Source organism: Trichechus manatus, unplaced genomic scaffold, assembly GCF_000243295.1.
Source record: "Trichechus manatus latirostris isolate Lorelei unplaced genomic scaffold, TriManLat1.0 scaffold00004, whole genome shotgun sequence".
Lineage (NCBI taxonomy): Eukaryota > Metazoa > Chordata > Mammalia > Sirenia > Trichechidae > Trichechus > Trichechus manatus.
This window is the reverse complement of record NW_004443940.1, coordinates 9,272,979-9,293,193: the sequence shown is the minus strand read 5'-3', so window position 1 is coordinate 9,293,193 and position 20,215 is coordinate 9,272,979. Positions and strand designations below refer to the sequence as shown.

The window sequence follows — 20,215 nt, the reverse complement described above, 5'->3', positions numbered from 1 at the left end:
GCGGCCTGATCTACCCCAGCCGCGAGGCTTACCACCCTGCCTTGTTATCACGCTTAACTGTGTGCAACTGTGACTTTGGACACCATTTCTTAACCTCTCTGAGCCTCAGTTCCTTCATCTGTAAAAGAGGTATAATAATAAAACCAGAAAAACCAAACCCGTTGCTGTCGGGTCCGACTCATAGTGGCCCTATAGGACAGAGTAGAACTGGCCCGCAGGGTTTCCAAGGAACGGTTGGTGGAGTCGAACTGTCGACCTTTTGGTTAGCAGCCAAAAGCTTAACCACTGCGCGACCAGGGCGCTTAGGTATAATATTACCTACGCAATAGGGTTGTTAGGATTGAGATCATTCGCGTAAACTGCTTATTTAGCATAGGCCTGTTTCACAGCGTTCAGTAAATGTGTGCGTTTATTGCACTCCTTGGTCCGGTGTCCATTAGGGGATGGGGCGGAATCAGGGTTAGTAGGTGACGAGGGCGAAGTAAGAAGCCTACACGCTCGAGGAGAAAAATGCACCACCGGAATCAGGCGACTCCTCTAACTCCTCCCGTACCGGGAACTACAAGGCCCTCTGAGGCCCAGCCTCTGGCCCTTCTAGCCTTGCCGACTCTGTGGTAAGCGAGCCATAGAGTGGCGGAAGTCGCCCGTCCCCTTCCTCTCCCGGCACAACGCCTTGACGAAGCTTCTGGGGACTTCTTTGGCGCGGGGGATTGTGGGGTTGCTGGACGGCCCGGAGCCGGTGAAGAGAAGAGGAGGAGCGGGCCACTAAATAAACTTCCAAAATGATGGTGAGTGGCGGCTAGCGCATCCGTCGCCATCCTCTGCCATCCGGCCCGTTGCTGGCACCGCCTGGCCGGGACCCACCCGGTAGAGCCCTCTCCTGCCTACCAACTCTGTCTCCACCCCGACCCCAGCCTGTGCGCGACCCTGGCCCGCCGCGGCCTGGCTCGATCAGGGCACGGAGCAGGGGCCGTTGGCGAGGGCTACATGGGGCTCCAGGAGAGGCTCTGGTCGGGTCGGCTGGGGACTACAAGTCCCAGGGTGCTTCGGGGCCCCGAGCGCGCGTCGGGGACCTGGGGACCCGGTTTTTGGGGTCTCCCCCTCCGGACCTGTGTGAAAGGAGTGCGGGTTGGGCGTGCTTATGCGGTTGGCGGCTGGGAAGCCGGCCTACCTCGGGGAATGCTGGATGTAAAGACGCTGTGTACTTCCTAAAACGGGCAGAGGCAGCATAGGGACCTGATACTGAGCTGAGCCCAGGATTCCCCTCTGGTCGCTCCCTGTCCCCCAGCCTATCCGCTGCAGCATAAATTGAAACAGACTCCTCCGTTTCTTATTTTCATTCATTTACACACTCGTTCATTCGTTAAATAAACATGTATTTAATGTCCGCTGAATGTACCAGACTCAGCTTGTCTCAGGGACTGCAGCTCCTCAGCCAGAATGGGCAGGGTATACGAGGAAACCGCACTCAGAGGTTGGAAGACCCGGGCTCTGACCCCCGACCTCCTGGTGCGACATTAGACTTTTCTAGTCGGCCCTTAACTCCGAGTCGTTTCCTTAGAAAAGAGGGCTGGTGGATCCTGGAGCTCTCCCTCTCCCGCAACACCCCGTTTCTCCATCTCAGAGCTGCATGTCTCCCAAACCTAGGTAGTATCTACTGAGTTACCATTGAGCAGGGACAGCTCTTAAGGAGGTTTTTGCTGGCAAAACTCTTAAGTTATTCTCTGTGCACCTGGCAGTTCTCTCATTCATTTTGGACTCTCAGTCTGACTCTGTTCTCTGTTCTTTTCCTGCTTCCTGCAGCTTCTCCCTGCCCTGGTAAATGTCAGACTGACACCTGTGAGGTATTCATTTTGCTACCAAATGCCCTGTGAATCCAGCTTGTGCCCAAGATAGAAGGAACCTATAGTGTATCTGCAGCCCTCTCCCGGCTTTGGACCTCCAGCACCACCCTTTGTCAATCCCCTTTCAATACTACGTGTTCTTAACGTCGTCTTCACTTTCTGGACAGAGGCAGCATAGTAGAACAGTTGAGAGTCAGGGCTCTGGAGCCATACCAAATGCCTAGGTTTATAACTCAGCTCTCCCATTTACTAGCTGTGTGACTTTGAGTGGGTTACTTAATTTCTGGTCCTCAGTCAGTTAGAAGAGAGAGCAATGAATAGAGTATTGTTATATAGGATTAAATGAATTAATACGTGTAAAATGCTTAGAGCCATGCCTGGCATGTAGTAAGCACTCAGCAAATGTTAGCTATTACTCAGCTAGGTGGTTGCTTACTTCCCTTTTCTCCCTATAGTCCATCCTGCTGCCAAGGCTACCATAAGAGCTTAGGTTGGCATTCAAAGAACTGGGAATCAGAACCCAGGTTCTTCTGTCTGATAATAAAACTCTTCACCTGGGGACTCCAGACCACTGCACTTAGATTTTTTCTGAACTGACCCTTACTCATCTCTGTCATATTGACCCTATTTCCCTGCTCTCTTGGTTGTTGAGCTCTCTCTTCCTCTTGGAATGTGAAACTTGTTTCACCAGGAATCCTCCTTGCTGTCATCTGATTGATCCCTGATATTCTAGAAGCCTCTTAGAGGGTCCCACAAATCTTCAGTCCTGTGATTATTGTACAGCATGTAGATCCCTGCCTTTGTGGTGCTAAGTACTGTCTGCTTTAGCATATGAGTATGTGTTCTTGTTTTATAGAACAAGTTTTATAGAACAAGTGCTTAATAAAAGTTTTTAAGGAGGATGAAGAGGAAGATCATTAAGCTAAATTTTTTAAGCCTTCCATGATACCCTTGGCAGATTACTGGATTCTGCTTTGTTCCTTGAGTGGGGTTGGAAAGTAATTTAGGCACAGAAGCTGGGCTTTCCAAAGCAGTGCTTAGCCCTGAGGAAATGCTAGAAAAGGACCCGTCCTGCTTGACAAGGCTTGGCTCAGTCCAGCTCTGCTACCTCTTCTGGGATCTCTCCTCTACCTCGCTTGCCATTTCTATAGGGCCTACAAAGCATGCGCAGCTTGGGGAATGTACGGTCAGCTGCTTCCAAGTCCTTACGTTGTAATTTAGGAGTTCTCAGTGTATTTAGTGTCACCATACTGCCAACTCTTTTCTGAAATAAGAAGCCACTGCTATCTTATTTCATGGCTCGTATCAAGCACTTTCTAGTATATGATGATGATGATGTTGGCTGTCGTCTAGTTGGCCCCTGACTCATGGTGACATCATGCACAGTCGAACAAAATGGCTGCCTGTTATGATATATAGGGTTTTCATCGCTGGTTTTTAGAAGTAGATAGATTGCCAGGCCTTTCTTCCTACTCTTAATCTGGAAGCTCTGCTGAAACCTGTTCAGCATCATAGCAACAGGTAAGCCTCCACTGACAAACCGGTGGTGGCTGCACATGAGGTGCAAACCAGAAAAACCAAACTCACTGCCATTGAGTTGATCTCCGACTCGTAGTGACCCTATAGGGTTTCCAAAGCGGTAAACCTTTACTGAAGCAGACTGCCACATCTTCTTCCACATACATCAGGTGCGTTGGCAGGAATTGAACCTGGGTTGCCCATGTGGAAGGCAAAAATTCTATCACTGAATTACCATTGCCCCCTCCAGTATATGTAACAGTTGAAATTTTAGCACCAAAAGCTGCTGAATGTTTCACGCATGGCCAAATCTAGCCATTCTACAAACAAAGGTTACTATGTTCCTTACCTTTGGGAAGCTCATACATGAAAATGGATGGGGATGTAAAGGTTGTAGGCAAGGGTAAGTGAAGGGACATTTATGGGACCCGCTGTTCAGCATACTTCTGTTAGCTTCTATAGAGAAAACTTCTTGGGAGAATTGGTGCTCTTGAGAATTGATAGCTTTGTGTTAAGAAAGTGGTTTTGGTAGAAAGTGGCAGGTTGGCTCTTACTAGATGTAGGTACGATTTCAGATGGAGTCCCTGGGTGGCGCAAATGGTTATGTGCTTGACTACTAGCTAAAAGATTGGTGATTTGAACCCACCGAGAGGTGCCTGGGAAGACAGGCCTGGTGATCTGCTATGGAGCAGTTCTGCTGTGCACACGTGAGGTTGCCATGAGTTGGAATTGACAGCAGCTAACAACAGTTTCAAGGTTGGGGTAAGAAAAAATTTACAAAAGTATTGGATAAGCCAGCCTGTTGGATTGGTGAAAGAACCTGTTGAAGGTGGTAGGAAGGGATTGAGTCCCAAGTTAGTTTTTTTTTTTAAAAAGTGTGATACTCCATCCAGGATAGAGATGGACTCACCAGAGAAGACTCGAGGTGGCCGTGAGGAATGATTTAGCAGGATTGGGAGAACATTGGGTTCCCTTACAGAAGGTGCCAGGCACCACGCCAGCTGAGGGGCAGGAAGGAGTGCTGGGAGAAGCCATTTCTTGCCAGCAGAACTGGGGCACTACCAGGAAAAGTGTCCAAGGTACCATGCCTGGCCCCAGATTTAGAGGGTTATCTGACAGGCAGTCTTTAAAAAATTTTTTTTAAAAAATGAGTAATGTACAGTATGTTCATTAGAAAAAAGTTGAAAAGGAGCCCTGGTGGCACAGTGATTATAAAAATAAAGAGTACAAAGTGTCAAAACCCTCTTTGTCCCCACTCCCTTACTCCTCAGTTTTTGGGGCATCCTTCCAGTCTCTGTATGTCTTTACATATTCTGTCTTGCCTCTTCTTACCCATTTTCTACAAAGCTCTTTTTGTTGTTTTTTACATGCAAATCAGACTGTGTCATTCCTCTGCTTAAAGCCTTTCCAGGACTTCCCTTCATGGGAGAAATAAAATCTAAACCCCTTCCATGACCTACTAGTCTGTATGCGATCTGGTTCCTGACTGCCTCTTCAGCCTTATTCCAGTCTGCCTCTTGTTCTCACTCCCCTCCAGCTACACTGGCCAAATGGGTTGAACTTTTTAAGGAATTGCCCAGTTAATATGGAGTCAGTCAGCCCCATGGGGTGCTGGACTCTGTTCCTGGTATGTGAACTCCACTCATTATCAGATTGAGGCAGCCCTGTGCTTTCCCTGCTCAGACTCCTGAAGTACCCCTAGAAGTAGATAGGCAGTGGCTTTCAACAGTTTTTAGGCAATCCAAAGTAAAATAAATTTTAAACCACAGTCTACTAACAACATAACACATAACCAGCAAAAGTTTTGAAATAATATTTACCTACTACGTTCTCTTTCACACGCATAAAAAAACAATTAGCTGTAAACACTAATTTGGAAGACTTGGTCTGGTTCATGAGCTCATCTCTGAAGGCTTAGGCTTGGGTGCAGAGAGAACTCTGGTTTGCTAAACTGAGGAGTTACTATCTGTGCTAATGGTCACTGGAGCAGAAATATCTAAGCAGGTCCTTTAAAGTAAGTAGATATTCCCTGTCTTCCCAGAGTTTCTATTGCAGGTCTGCAAATTCAGCCCCTCTGGGAATAGTGCTTGTTCTGGGGGCTAATGCAAAATAGAGAAAAATGTCTTTGGGGTCTCCGGCTAGAGATTAGTCACCAGGAAGCTTTATGGTGCCAGCATGAGAGCATAAGGAGGAGTGGAAACATTGCCTGACGAATTACATTTGTTGTCACTTTGTAAGGGAAGACAAAGGTGCTGTTTGGTCTCTGCCTATTTTCCTACGCGCTCTGGCCAAGCATCACTGGGAAGGCTGCCCGCCTGGGCGTCTCCAGGACAGCACCTGCACCTGTTGGCACCTTGGTTTTTGCGGCGGTGCCCCATCTACTTCTTCAAGATGCAGTTGTAGCACAGGCCAGTGGATGTTTTGTGGGAGGTGAGTGCTGAGCATGGGCTGCTTCCTTCTCCTGGCTGTGACTGAATTCCTCAGCACAGAAGTTGAAAGACTGCCCATTTAGCTGGGCACTGGAGAGCACATGATTTGATTTGTTCTTTAGTGTAGATGAGTGCATCTCAAACCATTTTCCTTTCTAGCACATCTTCAGGGTATGCTGTGGTCTTGGCAGTGTCTTTGGAGGTTGAGGTTGGTTGGGGAATGGCTGCGGTGGAACATGGGGAATGTGGTTTTAAAAAAGCCTTCAGATGTTCTGTTACAGGGAGGTGGAGCGTTTTTCTCCCTCCTCTCACCTTGAGTCTCATTATAATAGATGATTATGCTAGGGCATATTGAAAACAATCAATTGCTCTTTCTTCTCTAGCCCACACCAGTTATCCTGTTGAAAGAGGGGACTGATAGCTCCCAAGGCATTCCCCAGCTTGTAAGTAACATCAGTGCCTGCCAGGTGATTGCTGAGGCTGTGAGAACTACTCTGGGCCCTCGGGGCATGGACAAGCTCATTGTGGATGGCCGAGGTAAGTCTGCGGGTTTCTTCAGGCCAGTGTGCAGGTATGGAGACTCTGGGGAGCGTTCAGGGCTGGAAGAGGTTGGTATAAAAAAATCCATGCTAACTCTGAACTCCTCCGTACCATTATTCTGAATAAGAGCTCGGCTGTTAACCAAAAGGTTGGCGGTTCGAATCTACCAGCTGCTTCTTGGAAACCCTACGGGGCAGTTCTGCTCTGTCCTGTAGGGTCTCTATGAGCTGGAATTGACTCCATGGCAACAGTTTGGGTTTTTTTTGTTTGTTTGTTTGGTGGGAATATATAGGAGAAGGTGGGTTCAGGAGCCTGATGCCTTATAAGGAGATGCAGCCTAGAACCATGGAGTAGAGAGTGGTACTAGCTAGTGAATTGGAGTGGGTGGACCTGCTGTATTTGCTCTGGGAGCTCAGAGACGGAGGAGAGGACTTAGGGTTGGAGGCATGAGGCTAACTTACGTAAGTAGAAAGGGCATTTCAGTGGTCAGGGAAGTGGGGATAGGTGAGTACAGAGCTGTGTGGCCATAGCATTTTGGAGAGGCACATGAGGGCTAGCTGGCTGGGTAGCGTGGGGCCATAGTGTAGAGGGCCTGGGAATCCAGACCAGAGAATTTGGGCTTGAGCCTTAACTCAAACCTCCACATCACCTGACAGAGCACATGGCAGAGACAATTGGTGGACTGTGAGGGCCTGGAACCTTGTGGCTTTGGTGCCACAAGCTGGGTAGTTTGGTGTCCTGCATGTTCTTAGCAGCAGCCCTGACCTCCCAAATGTCTTGTTTATAGCTCACTGGAGTCTGGACTGAGGGCTATCCACATCAAGGGATTTTGTGGGCACAAAGCTCTCTCTCAACCTGGATATTGGGCTCCTCTGTGAGAGTGACAAGATTAGTTCCTTGTATTTGCCTTTTTTCATTTCTAACAAGAACCATTTGGAGTTGCCTGTGGCCACTCCATCGTATTACAAAGCTGAGGCAGGGAGAAAATGCCCCTTTACATTTCATTGTATTTATTACATCTGAGTTACTAGGGTGATGACTGTGTTAAGAATATCTAAATGATTACTTGTTCTCATTTTTAAAATATTTTCTATATCTGGTTGAGCTGTGCTAAGTGCTGTTCAAAGAGAATCAGGAGCTTTTGGTCTTTGGAAGCTTAGGATTTTAGGTGGCCTTTTGTACACAGAGCTGACTCTCTGTATAAGAAGATCACATTGGTCTCCTTTCCCTTCATTCCTGCCGTGATCCCCTCTGCCCCATCCCAAGCGTTGTAGTCAGGCTCAGGTCCAACTAGAAGACAGAACTAAAGAAAGGGGTTTAAAATTTTTATACTGTGTTTGTTCCTTTTAAGGTAAAGCAACAATTTCTAATGATGGAGCCACAATTCTGAAACTCCTTGATGTTGTCCATCCTGCAGCAAAGACTTTAGTGGACATTGCCAAGTCCCAAGATGCTGAGGTAGGAAGATCAATCGTATGTGTTTTAATGAAGGGTGGAACATATGCCCACTTGCTCCTTTGCTTTTCTCTCTAAAAAACATTTTGATTTTACATCTAAAATTATAATTGCACGAGTAATACATGCTTGTAAAAATATTCAGATAGTATTAATAGTCTTTTAAAGCTCATACATGTAGTTTTTCACATTCATTAACAGTGGTGAATGGCAGTGGTCTTTAGAGTTAAGCCTGCTGCTGGAGGTCTTAGGAGGGGCCCGTGCACTGTCATTCATGTGAGTTGCTAGGAAAATAATTTCACCTCTGATCTGTTTGTCACCTTATAACATGCAGGTGGAAATCCTAAGATTTCCAGTCTACCTTTTTTTAAACCACTTTACTTCTAACACTGGAATCTTGATGATGAATGTTGGGAAAGACAGATTTGCATTTTAAGAGTACAGGCATTCCCCGGGTACTAACATCCGAGTTACCTACAACCCGTAGTTAGGAACCTGTAAAGTCTATTATATTAAAAATCTGAGGTACATACAGTGGTTTGTAATAACAAACAGGCATTACTTTGCAACGCACATCAAAACATTAATATTACTATCTTGTTATGTTAAAGATGTTTTAGTGTACGTGGAAGTGTTAATGTTTTTTATGTGTAGAAAGGTACACTATCTACTGTATTCTAAGACAAACGTTTGCTTGATGTTAGATATGAACCGTACCTAACTGTTCCAACTTATGTACAAAGTCAACTTAAAGACAATTTTAAGAACAGAACTCGCTGTAATCTGGGTACTGCCTGTACCATAGAATGTGTGGAGTCCCTGGGTGGTGCAAATGGTTAAACACTCAGCTACTAGCCACAAGGTTGGTGGTTTCAGTCCATCTAGAGGCACCTTGGAAGACAGGCCTGGTGATCTGCTTCCAAAAGGTTACAGCCTTGAAACTATGGAGTGGTTCTTCTCTTGCACACACGGGGTTACCATGAGTCAGAATCATCTTGACAGCTAACAGCAACAACATGGAATGTGTATATCCTGAAGTTACATTAAAAGATTTATTAGGACCAGTAGCCTATAAAACTGTCTGGCTTGTATTATTTTAAAGTGGGAAGAGTCTGGATTTGATCTGTTACTGTTTTCAACAAGCAAACTATCCCTTTTTATCCAGAAATCTGACAGTTCAAGCCTTCTCCACAGTAACACCTCCTTTTTCTTTTCCTGAGAACCCCTTACATTACACAGTGGATATAAGTGAGTCAAAATTAAAAATAGGGTTTAGACCACACCATAGAAAGTCACCACTTAAGAAAGATTGTTGTTAGTTGCCATTGAGTTGGCTCCGACTCATGACAACCTTAGGTGTAACAGAATGAAATGTTGCCCCGTCCTGTACCAACTTCCTGATCATTGGTATGTTTGGGCCCATTGTTGTGGCTGTTGTGTCAGTCCATCTCGCTGAAGATTTGCCTTGTTTTTGCTGACCCTCTACTTTATCAAACAGGATGTCCTTAGCAGACTAAAGATTCTTAGCAGCAGAAAGATCAGCAGACTACTAATCTGCTGATTCCAAATAGTGTTTGAAATATAAAGGACTGCGCTAAAGGACTTCAGCTGGTCCTGAGAGGTTTGTTTTAGTGCGGTTTGGCTAGAAGTATTTTTTTGTAAACTTCTGTACTACTTTGTACTGTTTAATGAATATCTCATGCTTCTAACAACCATAGTTATTTGAGTTATCAGCTCCTTTGTTGTAAGCATGACAAAGACTGTCTTAAACATCACAGTGCTTTGTACATAATAATCAGTGCTCAGTTAATTTTCATGTGTGATTTCATATCCTGGGAAAATCTGATTGTCCAAATCATTGGAGAGTGAGCCTGACCTTTGTAGCCCAGGACCGTTTGACAAGATGGATACCTATCTACCATCCCCTTCCTTCTACTTACTGCAAAGACCTGTGTTTCCAAAAAAAAAAAAAAAGAGTTTAACACCCATTTAAATGGTGTCTAGTTTAAATGGGTAGATTGCCTAAAAATGGAGTTTGAGGGCTTTATTCCAACTCACCGCGACTCTGTAGGACAAAGTAGAACTGCCCCATAGGGTTTCCAAGGTTATAATCTTTACGGAAGCAGGCTGCCACATCTTTCTCCCACAGAGCGGCTGGTGGTTTCCAGCTGCCGACCTTTTTAAAGCAGAGCACTTTTACCACTGTACCACTAGGGCTCCTTTATTCCCTGAACATCAGAAAATATTATTTCCTGTCATTCTCTTCTAGGTTGGTGATGGCACCACCTCAGTGACCCTCCTAGCTGCAGAGTTTCTCAAGCAGGTGAAACCGTATGTAGAGGAAGGTTTGCACCCTCAGATCATCATCCGAGCTTTCCGCACCGCCACCCACTTGGTATGGAGTACTGGCTAACCTGGCCTCGTGCTTGGGCATCTTCACTTTTCTCTTAGTGGGGATGATATCTTTACTGGAGTAACAAGGGACTGGCAAACAGTATTCTTGAGCATTTTCTGAATTCTTTTCCCTCCCTTGACCAACTCAGGAGAGTTTGAATCTCAGTTCTACCATTTGGTTCCTGTTTAACTAGATACGTTACTTAGTCTCTTTGAGCTTCAGGTTTCCTTGTAGACCATGATTTGAGATGGTACATGTAAAGTGGCTAGCACAGTGCCTGACATTTCATAGGCTATTAAATGAGAACTCATTTTGTTTTTATTAAGTACTTCATGGCATCTTGAGGTCTAGCCTTTATTTACCATTCTTACCTTCATTCTGTGACCTGGAGCAAGTTGCTTAACACCTCTGTGCCTTACTTTTCTCCCCTTACTATCACCTTTTCAGGTGGTGACATTAGAAGGAGATCATATAAGAGGAGTACTTTTGAAAAAAGATGTGCTGGAAATTGTCGTAGGTGCTTTTAGGAAGCCAGGAATTTTGGCTTAATCTACTGTCCTAGTTTGTTTCCACTCATGTTTTAGTCCACTACTTGCAGGTCCAGTGCACGATCCGGGAAACATACTAATGGTTTTTGAAAACTATGCTTACTATGTTTCTGTCTAACTTTGGGGGCTTTCTAAACTTTAGAGTTTTATATTCTTCTGGGCAGCTACAAGACCTAGAAATGTTTCATCTGTAGAGTAGAAATGTTTAATATTTGGGAGTAAACAAATTAGGGACTAGCCAGAGGCATTGGGATACGCTTCTCCAGTTGACCTTTAGCATGAAAAACTCACTCAGTTTCTGTTTTGGCAGGCAGTTAACAAGATCAAAGAGATCGCTGTGACCGTGAAGAAGGAAGATAAAGTGTAAGTTTGCAGTGGGTTTTGTCAGAGCCTTAACTTCCTGCAGCCTAATTGGATGCAGAAGTATGTTGCAATCCCTACATAGGCCTGGGACTGTTTGGCTCTTGCCAAACCCTTGACTGCCCCAGCTTGCACAGCACAAAAGAGGTTGTCAGCTGTAGTTAAAAGGCTGTCGCATGTGAGGTCTTTGACCACAGTCACCATCTGTCACTGATAATCTGCCCTAAAGATACAGAAAATGAAGTTGGAAAGGGCTGGTTTTAGAGGTGGAAGGGAAAGCACCTCCACATTACAATAGAATCAGATGAGGGGTTTTCAAGGCCTAGTTCTGGTTCCGCCCTTGTGTGCCAGGGAGCAGAGGAAGCTGCTGGAGAAGTGTGCTGTGACCGCTCTGAGCTCCAAGCTGATCTCTCAGCAGAAAGCCTTCTTCGCGAAGATGGTGGTTGATGCAGTGATGATGCTCGATGATTTGCTGCAGCTCAAAATGATTGGAATCAAGAAAGTGCAGGGTGGAGCCCTAGAGGTAAGCCAGCTGCAGCCTCCTGAGGGGGCCCTGCTTTCATGTTGCCCCTTCAGACAACTTGATGGAGGAGGAGGGGAGGGCACACACTAGGGGCTACAGTCGAAAGGAAGTCTCCCCTACCTCCACCCCTGCCCCAGATGCAAACACTATCATCATTTCTGTATCTTTCCAGAATTGCTTTGTGGACTTGAAGCATATATGTAAATACTGCTTTTTTTATCTATTCATACCAGCGTAAGTTCTTTGAATTTAACACTACTCAGTAGAACTTTTTACAGTGGTAGAACTTTACATATCTGCCCTGTCCAATTCAGTAGCCACTGTCCACGTGTGGCTATGGAGAACTTAAAATGTGGCTAGTGTGACTGCGAGGAACTGAATTTTAAATTTTACGTAATATTTATTTAAATTTTAGTAGCAACATGTGGCTAGAGGCTACTGTATTGGACAGCGCGACTGTAACTCATTCGTTTTTTAAGAAGTAGTATCTGTCTGGAAACAGACTCTTTGATATTGGTATTTGATGTGCTACTTTTGACCTTCTGTGATGTGTTTTCTTCTTGGGTTCCTCTTTCTCCTCCTGCCCCACTTCCTAACTATACTCTTCCTCAGTGACCTCAACCTGAAAAGATTTGGATAGGGGAAGAAGACCTGCAGGAGATGTTATAGCCTAACCCTTCATTTTTGTTTCTGCCCTCCCAGATTGCATCTGACTGTTATCATTCTCCTTCTACTTCCTCCTGTCTTGGCACATGTCAGACTAGTGGGCTGAGATTCTCTTTATATAATAAAGTTGTAAAGACTCTGGAGATCATCTGAGCCATCTCCCCATCTTTGGCCCCCAGGAAAAAAAAAAAAACAAACCCACTGCCGTCGAGTTGATTCCGACTCATAGTGACCCTATAGGACAGAGTAGAACTGCCCCATAGGGTTTCCAGGGAACACCTGGTGGATTCGAACTGCCAGCCTTTTGATTAGCAGCCGTAGCTCTTTACCACTACGCCACCAGGGCTTCCCTGGCCCCCAGTACCACTCATTTTTTAGTCTGTTCTCTACAATGTGGCTTGTTGACCTTATTGTGTTAACTCATTGCTTTAGCAGCAGTTTTCCATCTTCTCCTGGGCCTTCCTACTCCCAGAAACCCTTGAGAGATTGACATCTGCTAAACTAGGGATCAGAGCTAAGAGTCTTGTCTGCTGAGAAAGCCAGAGGCTCCAACTCCCACTTGTGTTTTCCTTAGGCTGTCCCACATTCATTAAATACATGTAAAATCTTCACACAAAATTTGATGATCACAGTTCATTAATTTGTGGTAGTAATTATTTACTTATTCTCAGGATTAACTGAGAACTGCTTAATCTAGATCTTCAGCCCTCACCTCTCCACTGAGCCTCACGTTCCTGTACCTAACTGCTACTGAACTCACTGCCTTGTCCTCCAAACCTATAGCATTTTCTCCATTCCTTGTCACAGTTGGTCTCTCCATCATTCATTCAGTCACTTAAACCAGAAATCTAGGGTCACCTTTGCAAACCTTTTTGGCTCGCCACAATCTGTCAGTCACTACTGTCTCGTTTTACCCCTAATTTGTCATTAATCTACCTCTCTTACTCATTCCCAGGACCACCAGGGCAGCGGTCATCCTTCTTCAGCCTTGTAGCCTCTAAATCCATTCTGCTTTCTGTTGCATGATGAAGTTCCCTAGCTTACTCCCCTGCCTAAAGCTTTTCTGTGGTTCCCCATTGCCTGCAGGGTGAGAGCTGGGCCTATAAGGCCCTCCTAAACTGGCTCCTGCCTACCTCCTCTCCTTCCTCTCACTGGCTGGTTCCTGCCCCGTACCTTATATGCTAGCAATTTCAAATGGCTTTTCATTCCTCGATTCCACAACACTGCCTCACACCTCTTGGGAACACCCTTTTCTTCCTTTTCTCGGCTTGACTAATTTCTGCTCATCCATCATGGTTCAGCCCAGCCATTGCCCTCTTTAGGAGGCCATGGATTTGAATGATGCAGCAAACAGGAGTTGGGGACAGTACTGTTCACCAGTGGGCTACAGTGTCGTGGGTAAGAATTATAGATTAGCACTGGCAGAGAACCTAAACGACACTGACTGCAATATCCTTTTTTTATGGAAGGGAAATGACTTGGTCATTTAGTAAGAGAGAGATCCAAGATTTGAACCTAAGCCTGCTGATAGTGCTGAGATCAGTCTCAAGTGTGGGATGCTTTCTATCTCGCTGCACAATCCAAACCACAGGAAGCTCTATTATGGAACAAGGGATTGAGATGTGGGGAGCCAGGCTGCAGCACATATGCTGTGGTGTGTTTATGTGTGTGTATTACAGGTAGGGGTTTGTGGAGATGTGTGCAGTACAAGGAGACTAGAGGGTTGGGAGTTGGGGGACGAATGGGCCAGCATTGGACAGCCCTGCCTTATTCATCCACGCTTGTTCCTTTCCTGGCAGCGTGTGAACTCTTAGAACGTCATCTGTGTTTTGGCAAGTGCTTCAGAGGCCAGTCTTAGAGGACAGCCCAAACAGGCCTTTACTGTGCTTAGTCTCTGCAAACTGAATGGTTTTCCTTTCACTAAAGGGACAACTAAAATATGTTCTTGTTTTTTGAATTGACTTTTTCCCACTTTTATTATGGTAATGAAAATACTTTGTTATAGCAGCGACTCAAGACATGGTTCACCTTTTCAGGTTCACAGAAATGAATAAGCTCTAGCCCAGCAAACTGCTAGTTTGGTTTCATTCCATGTCAGCACTAAACTGTTGAACTTTTTTTTTAAAAAAATAAAACAGGAGTCCCAGCTGGTAGCTGGTGTTGCATTCAAGAAGACTTTCTCTTACGCTGGGTTTGAAATGCAACCCAAAAAGTACGAGAATCCCACAATTGCCCTTTTAAATGTTGAGCTCGAGCTGAAAGCTGAGAAAGATAATGCTGAAGTCAGAGTCCACACAGTGGAGGTAAGCCCCACCAGCTGGCAGTGGCATGGAAATGGGCAGCGTCCTGGGCCAGGTCCTTGTATCTTTAAGGCTATCTTGGACCCAGTTTTGCTTCTCAGGCTTCTTGTGTGCTCCTTTCTCCTGCCTGCCCCCCTAAATATTGATAGCTAAATACTAGGCACATTTCTTTTTTCACTCTGTACTCTCCCTGAGTGATCTCAACCTGAGAAGATTTGGATAGGGTAAGACTTGCTTGAAATGTATGCTGTGGCCCCAGGGAGGGAAAATGGGTGGGACACTCCAGCCATGTAGCCTGCATGGTATTTTGGTTCAGTTTGTATGGGCAGTTTGGGGCTCCTCCTAGACTGGGTTTAATGCCGTAGTGACACGTGTTCCCCTCTCATTGATATTACCACGGCTGCCTCTGGAGGTAGCAGTGTCACTCAGCTGTAAGCAGATGCTCTTGAGAAATGTGTCCCCAGCACAGACTGGCCTTTGGGGAAAAGGGTCTTGTCATTGGGAACTACATGGGTGCAGTGCCTCAGAGGAAGGCTGGAACTCATCCAGGCCAGACTTGCTTCTACCTTGGCAGTGCCAGCTCTGGAGTAGCTCGCAGCCCTGGGGTTACTTTCCACTTTTGTGTTGGAAGGTTTCCGGTGGTTCTTAAGTTATCTTCTTATTGGGCTTCCTTGTTTGCTTGGATCAAGGAGGGGCTATTCTGTCTACCTCTGTTAATTCTCAGCTAAATCGGCATGTTTGATTAGCCTGCCATATATGCTAATCTCCACCCTCAGAGGGTCCTTACCCTTTTCTGGATCTCTGTTTAGGATTATCAGGCAATTGTTGATGCTGAGTGGAACATTCTCTATGACAAGCTAGAGAAGATCCATCGTTCTGGAGCCAAAGTCGTCTTGTCCAAACTCCCCATCGGGGATGTGGCTACCCAGTACTTTGCTGACAGGGACATGTTCTGTGCTGGCCGAGTGCCCGAAGAGGATCTGAAGAGGACAATGATGGTAACCAAGCTTTCACAGGCTGTTTCTTGGCCCCAGAGGGATTTTCATTTACCCCTGGGATGATAGAGTGCTGTCAGTTTGGCATGTGAATTTAGCCCTATCCTCTCAGCTTTTTTTTCTTTCTTGCCATGAAGGATTTCCTGGTTGAACCTGGTCCTCAAGCACGTTATTGGACCCCCTTCATTTCTAGTGTGTGTCTGCTCAGTAATGCAGACTGCTTTGGTCTCATCGAAACAAGACAGGAAGTTAGTCTGGTGTGTGCAGGAGCCTAGCAGTAATGCTGTGATTAGCTGGAAAAGCCCAAGTCCTGATGCTTCTAGCCAGTTTCTTCCCTTTCTTCTTGAGAATCCTGAAAGACACTTTTAGGTATAAAACACTCCTCCTGGGTTCAGTTGCTGGGCCCAAAGCACTCTAGTTTGCAGGAAGGAGCATTTGAAGTGTGAGAGGGTCCCTGTCTCCTTTTGATTAGACCTGTTTGCCCTTCATGTGTTGTAGTTCTATTTTGTTTTCTGCTCTTTCAGAGGGGTTACGGGTCACCTGGAGGTCAAGGGAGAGAGAGCAAGTCACCCAGCACAGAGGGCTTTGGGGCACCATGGCAGAGTCCAGCATGGGAGTTGGCTTTGAGACTAGGTGGCAGGAAGCTCACTTCTAGTCTTGTTGTGAGCCTTCACTGCTAATGGTTTTGCCTGCCTTGTGCTCCTCAGGCCTGCGGAGGCTCAATCCAGACCAGCGTGAATGCTCTGACAGCAGATGTGCTCGGCTGCTGCCAGGTCTTTGAGGAGACCCAGATTGGAGGCGAGAGGTGAGCTGTGGGCCTGAGCTGCCTGTTGGTTGAGGTCTCCTGAGCCTTCCCTATATAACCTGGGTCTGGCCTTCTGCCATGTTGTGGGTGTGGCATACAGCATGCGTATACTCTTGCGGGGCGCAAAGAGCTCAGGTACAGTGTTTCAGGAAGAAAGAACGTCTAGTTGGGTTGAAAGTCTGACTCCACAATATTTGTGCCTCAATGGTACAGTCCCAGGCTTTCCCAAGAAAATGTCTTTACGGTAGGTTTGGGGAACCTAGTGAAGAACGTAAGAGCAAGTTGCTGAGTGGCAGGAGGGATTGGCAGTGAAGTCGGAGCACAGCAGGTTGGTGACATAAAAGAGTTTACATACGTATGGTTTGACCCGGGGTGTAGGTACAATTTCTTCACTGGCTGTCCCAAGGCTAAGACTTGCACCATCATCCTCCGCGGCGGTGCTGAGCAGTTTATGGAGGAGACAGAGCGGTCCCTGCACGACGCCATCATGATCGTCAGGAGGGCCATCAAGGTAGTGGGCTAGTGGCTTCCTGCCTGTGTGACTGTATGCTCTGCCTTGCTAGCTGATAAGACCCTGGATTTGTATCATGATTCCTTTCCTATATAACCTCTCATTCCCTGGGTGGTGTGGAGGGCCCTGATTTGCCCTATAAATCATAGAGAAACTGAGCCTCAGTGTCTCAGAAATAGGTCGTGCTGCCTTATAGGCTAAGATTTGTTCTTTTTCTTCCCCCTGTGTGTAAACCTTCTCTTTTTTTTTTTTTTTTTTTTTTTTTTTAAATAATGGTGGTCTCATACAGCATTTGTCCTTTTGTGGTTGGCTTATTTCACTTAGCATAATGTCCTCCAAATTCACCCATGCTGTGAGATGTTTGGGAGATTTGTCATTATTCTTTATCGTTGCGTACTATTCCATTGTGTGTATGTGCCATAGTTTGTTTATCCATTCATCTGATGGTGGGCACTTAGTAAGATTTTTCTTGGTAGCAAACTGGAGCTGATACAGTCAGCCATCCCAGTGATTGTGCTAGTGCCCTCAAGCTGCGGGTGACCTTAAAGATGGTCAGAAACCAACAAGTTCACTGTGTTGAGATTGGGATATGCTAGACAATGCTGGCAAGCAGGGGCCATGTCTGGGCTTCCTTGGGCTTGGGATGGGGGAAGGAATGAGGGATCACTCTTTCTGGGCTGGCCCAACTTGGCCATGGCTAGAACTTAAGCCAGAGGCGTTAAGGTGTGGGTCTGGTCTCTGCAGAACGATTCAGTGGTGGCTGGTGGCGGGGCCATTGAGATGGAGCTCTCCAAATACCTGCGGGATTACTCAAGGACCATCCCAGGAAAACAGCAACTGCTGATTGGAGCGTATGCCAAAGCCTTGGAGATTATCCCACGCCAGCTGTGTGACAATGCTGGCTTTGATGCCACAAACATCCTCAATAAGCTGCGGGCTCGGCATGCCCAGGTAGGTCCTTCCTCTCCTAGAGTCCAAGGGTTGCATGGATGGGGTTAGAGCTGAATGTGTGCTGTGCTTACTAAGACTGCATGCTCGGCCCAGGAGGCAGAGCTGGAACCAAACCCAATACCAACTCATTGTGCCTCTGAGGGCAGGGGAGGCAGTGCCAGGACTGAAGGTTTCAGGGCTTTTTCAGTGCTCAGACCAAGACTATGAGTGTTCTCAAGGTGCTGGAGTTAGACATTTATGAGAGAAGCCTGAGGAACTTTGGAATCCTGTGACCTGGGTTCTAGCTGTGGCTCCACCACTTCCAGGTTGTGGGCTCGGGCTAGTTATTTACACTTCTCTGAGAAGTTAGTTTCTCTATTTGTTAAATAGAGTATGTCTGTCTAGCACTTAGCACTGTGATAGCAGCACTCAGTGAGGGACCATGTTTCTGACTTGTGTTAGGATTTTAAGCCAGTTGCTGTACCTCTCTGTGTCTTAGTTTCCTCACCTGTAAAATGGGAACTAGTTAAAGCAATGGTATGATCATATAAGGGATTGGAAAGTGTTTTGAAAAGTCCTCATTTTTGTTTCTCCTGAGAACTATGGTTTGGTATATGTAGCTGAGGTGGCCTGAGAATGTAGCCTCTGCAGAACAGCAGTTTGCCTGGGAGAGGTCCTGGAGCTTTTGAGTGATCAGCACGTCTGGAGTTTGAAGGGACTTGCTGGCAGTGGGGGGAGCGGTGGTGAGAGGAGCACTTGCAGGCTCCTATTGTAGTCCCATAGGAAGTCTTGCTCAGGACACCACTGTTGAGAGTCTGAGCATTCCCAACAGTTCCCAGGCCTTCTGGAGGGTATGCAAGAAGAAATTTGGGAGCAGTTCCATATGACCTATCCCGTTTACCCACTCTTTCAGGGGGGCATGTGGTATGGAGTGGACATCAACAACGAGGACATTGCTGACAACTTTGAGGCCTTTGTGTGGGAGCCAGCTATGGTGCGGATCAATGCCCTGACGGCAGCCTCTGAGGCTGCGTGCCTCATTGTGTCTGTAGATGAAACCATCAAGAACCCCCGCTCAACCGTGGACACTCCCCCACCAGGTGGCCGGGGCCGCGGCCGTGGCCGCCCCCATTGAGACATCCCACCCATCACGCGGCATCCCGTGATTGGCTGACAGGCTGGCTGCAGGGTGTGCATACTTTCCTCTCCTGTCTTGGTTAATTGATGTTACAAGGAAAAGGGGTATAATTGGTCTGCTCTGTTCTCACTGCAGGTTATTTAAATAAAACTTAAAGCCTAGAGTTATCTTTGCAAATTATTTGGGTGCCGTAGTTTTACTCAAAAATGTCTGGCTGTTCAGAATTTTAGCTTTGCATGCAGTCACCCCGCAGGCAGAAAGATGATTTTCGCTCCTGTTGGCCAAAGTCCTCAACAGCCTTTAGTCACTATTCAAGGCAGTGTGTGGGTTGACTCTTCCAGGCCTTGTTTTGAGAGGTAGAGTTAAGAGAAGCTTTTATTGCTGTATAAAGGGGTGGGCTTCACTAGAGTGCCCCCCGACCCCGTCTGAATGCATTCTTAGACCCAGAATTGGCTGGGAGATGTAGTGTTCCTTCCTTTTGTTTTGATGCCATCTTGTTTAGCACTGGCCCACCAGTCTCCCTGGCCTACCCGGGCATTGTTCTCATGGTTTCTCTGGGTTTGGGTAAATGCATTACATCATTTTGTACCCCTTCTGTCTCCATATTCTTTTGACTCAGTCTTTGGCCTTTCTTATTCAAGATCTTGAGGTTGAGGGCTCTTGGAGGGATGTTTTGGGGAGGCCTCATCCTGTCTAAACACAAGTGACCTCTTAGAAGACCACTGAGGAGAGATGGTTGAAAGCACTGACCTGGTCTTTTCAGTTTAACCACCAGTGACCATGGGGTATTGTTCTGTACCCTGGACGTTTTGTTTTATACATTTGTCATTAAAGTATGAAGGACAAAACAATTAGAATTATCAGGCATGAACACCTTATTACTTGTTCTGACACTTGGCCATACAGTTGTCTTTGTTAGAGATCTTTGTATGTATGGCTTTGAATCACTTTCCAGTGTCTTTTTCTCTTCCATCTGCAGAACTGGTGGATATGACCTCTCAGCTTCTGTTTGTCTGGGAATGTTTTAATTTCACCTGCATTCTTGAAGGATAGTTTTGATGAGTATAGTATTCTTGGTTGACATTTTTTTTCTTAAGCATTTTAAATGTATCATTCCATTGCCGTCCAGTCTCCAGTGTTTCTGAGGAGAAGTTGGCACTTAATTTTATTGGGGATTCTTTATATGTGATTGTTCGTTTCTCTCTTGCTGCTTTCAGAATTCTTTCTCTTTATTTTTTGAGAGCCTGCTTTCATGGAC

At 46.1% G+C, this 20,215-nt stretch overlaps 1 protein-coding gene across 1 annotated transcript; it reads left to right on the top strand.

The window, feature by feature from the left end:
* The first annotated feature begins 630 nt into the window (after positions 1–630).
* On the top strand, positions 631–19,137 carry CCT7 (chaperonin containing TCP1 subunit 7). Its single transcript, XM_004369198.2, has 12 exons — positions 631–788; positions 6,175–6,328; positions 7,683–7,789; positions 10,056–10,181; positions 11,040–11,092; positions 11,441–11,612; positions 14,417–14,581; positions 15,388–15,576; positions 16,281–16,378; positions 16,757–16,889; positions 17,634–17,840; positions 18,733–19,137. The coding sequence occupies exons 1-12, from the start codon at positions 783–785 to the stop codon at positions 18,952–18,954; spliced, it is 1,632 nt and encodes a 543-aa protein (XP_004369255.1). The 5' UTR covers positions 631–782; the 3' UTR covers positions 18,955–19,137.
* The last annotated feature ends 1,078 nt before the right edge of the window (positions 19,138–20,215 follow it).

Excerpts from the sequence above, each read along its gene's own strand:
- CCT7 (XM_004369198.2), top strand. Across the intron at positions 7,790-10,055 it reads CCAAGTCCCAAGATGCTGAG|GTTGGTGATGGCACCACCTC; the intron begins GTAGGAAGATCA and ends ATTCTCTTCTAG. Across the intron at positions 11,093-11,440 it reads GTGAAGAAGGAAGATAAAGT|GGAGCAGAGGAAGCTGCTGG; the intron begins GTAAGTTTGCAG and ends CTTGTGTGCCAG.